The 2,500-nt window shown below is 44.2% G+C and overlaps 1 protein-coding gene across 1 annotated transcript in view; it reads left to right on the top strand.

The window, feature by feature from the left end:
• Positions 1 to 2,500, top strand: part of LOC132464950 (genetic suppressor element 1-like) — a 15,837-nt gene that overhangs the window by 4,709 nt on the left and 8,628 nt on the right. Inside the window, 2 exon segments of the mRNA XM_060061583.1 lie at positions 1,484 to 1,567; positions 1,570 to 1,619. Coding sequence (XP_059917566.1) covers positions 1,484 to 1,567; positions 1,570 to 1,619 — 134 coding nt within the window.

Consider the following 2,500-nt stretch of genomic DNA (forward strand, 5'->3'; position numbering starts at 1 on the left):
ACCCCTAACCACAAAAGGTCTTAGGATGTGAACACGGAGGTTGTCTGTGTGTTGTGTGTGTGTGTGTGTGTGTGTGTGTGTGTGTGTGTGTGTGTGTGTGTGTGTGTGTGTGTGTGTGTGTATGCGTTAAGAGTGAATTTAGGCTCCAGACAATGGCAGGGTTAGCCCCCTCAATGCTGGCTTCCCCTGGATCAGAGCTCCTTTCTCCAGCTTTACAAAGACGAGTCTGTGGCTCTTGCTGCCACAGGACCCATTCAGACATTCACAGCCATACAGCGGGTGGGGGGGGGGGGGGGGGGGGGGGGGGAGGCTGGTCAGGAAGACAAAGAAAAAGGATGTTGAGGAGAGAGAGAAGAATGAAAATAGAGAGGGAAGGCTTAGTACAAGCACGCTGGATGAGGAAGGGAGGAAGAGAGAAAAGACGTGGATCTACATTGCTGTGCATAATGTGTTTCAACCTCACTGCAGGTCTGTGCATGAGGTAATTGGACCGAGCATAATGGAGTACAGATCAATATGTCTAATTGGAATAGAAGTGTGTGTGTGCACATGTATGGCTGAATCTTGGACGGCTATTGGCTATCTGTCTGGGTCAAACGATGGCTGCGGTCCAAAGCTACTTGTGCGCTCTCTCCCTCGCTCAGAGCCCCATTGGCTCATTATTCTGAAGAGGTCCCTCTTTGAAACACTTTGTTTATTGCTAGTGAGCAAGAGCGGGTTGATAATTGGCAAGCTAGGGTTGGAATGAATTTCCATAAGAGAGATATTCAAAGATATTCAAATGTATGCAATGTGTAGGGATTCCTACTACACACACACACACACACACACACACACACACACACACCACACACACACACACACACACACACACACACACACACACACACAAGTGTGCTTCAAACCAAACGAACAGAACAACTTTAGATGTGTGCACGTCTTTGTGACTACAGTGGGCTAGACCTCTGAGCTTTGTCATGATTGGTCACTGTCGCCGAGTGGCATCATTGTTCTTCAAAAGACACTCTGTTCACCTACTCTCCTCTTAGAGGAGAATGCTCAACAAAATAACACCTTTTAGAGGCAAAGGGACAATCTCATGCAGAATACCATATGACTTGTTTCTGCACGTAAAGTGGTTCAAGTGGGTTTACTCAATAGTTTAGTTATAAATCCTAGTTTTATTCATGTGCATATTTTGGATGGGAGTGTGTTTCTAAATTGTTGGAGGGTATTGCAACACAGAACGAAGTGATGAAGAGTTTAAAAAGAGAGTTGAAATTAAAATGTTCTCATTGCCTGTCTGTTTCTCCTCCGTATGTGTGTGTGTTTGTGTGTGTGTGTGTCGTGTGTGTGTTTGTGTGTGTGTGTGTGTGTGTGTGTGTGTGTGTGTGTGTGTGTGTGTGTGCTGTGTGTGTGTGTGCGCGCGCGTGTGTGTGTGTGTGTGTGCATGTGTTTGTGTGTGTGTGTGCGTGCGTGTTAGTCAGACTCGTTGTGTGCTGTGAGTAACCAGGTCCAGCAAGACAAGAGGAGCTCTCCACTGTTGTCTCCTCACCCCCTGCTTCACCTCCCTTCGGCCTCAGCACAGTCATCCAGGATCACAGAATGCAGAGCCATAGGTAACACACACACACACACATACACACACACACACACACACACACACACACACACACACACACACACACACACACACACACACACACACACACACACACACACACACACACACACACACACACACACACACACATACACACATACATGCAAACAAACACATACACACATAAACTCGTGATGCACAGGCACACAGACGCACACACACACACACACAGACGCACACACACACACAAACACACACACACACACACACACACACACACACACACACACACACACACACACACACACACACACATTTTCTATAGCGCCTTTCTTATACTCAAGGTCTCTTTACACAGTGCCATGAGCACACTCAGAACAAGACAGCACAACAATACAAATAAAGATAAAATATAAATAAATAATATATACAGAGGGTCTATGCAGTGGGGGTAAAAGAGCCGAAGATATTACAAGATATCTTATAATGTGACTCTTCCCCTTTAAAGGACCTCAGGTAAATAATCACAGTAGATATACTGTAGATAGGTTCTGCTTTGATCAGCTTCTACACGCTCAAGCTTGCAACATTTGCTTCATATCTAAATCTGCAGGTGCTGCCACATGTTTATGCGTGTTTTGTGATGAGAGGATTATTCAAAGTCTATTTACTAGTTGAGTTGCGTGTTTGGAACATGGTTTGTTTACCAAATGGCTATAAAGATAATAATAATAATAATACATTTAATTTAGAGGCGCCTTTCAAGACACCCAAGGTCACCTTACAAAGCATATAGTCATCATTCAAAACTATGTAAAACAGACTAGGAATAAAAGGAAAACAGAGGTTAAACATGAAGAATAATTATAATTAATAACACTCAAAGACGCCTAAAGT

This window comes from Gadus macrocephalus, chromosome 9 (genome assembly GCF_031168955.1).
Source record: "Gadus macrocephalus chromosome 9, ASM3116895v1".
Taxonomy (NCBI): Eukaryota; Metazoa; Chordata; class Actinopteri; order Gadiformes; family Gadidae; genus Gadus; species Gadus macrocephalus.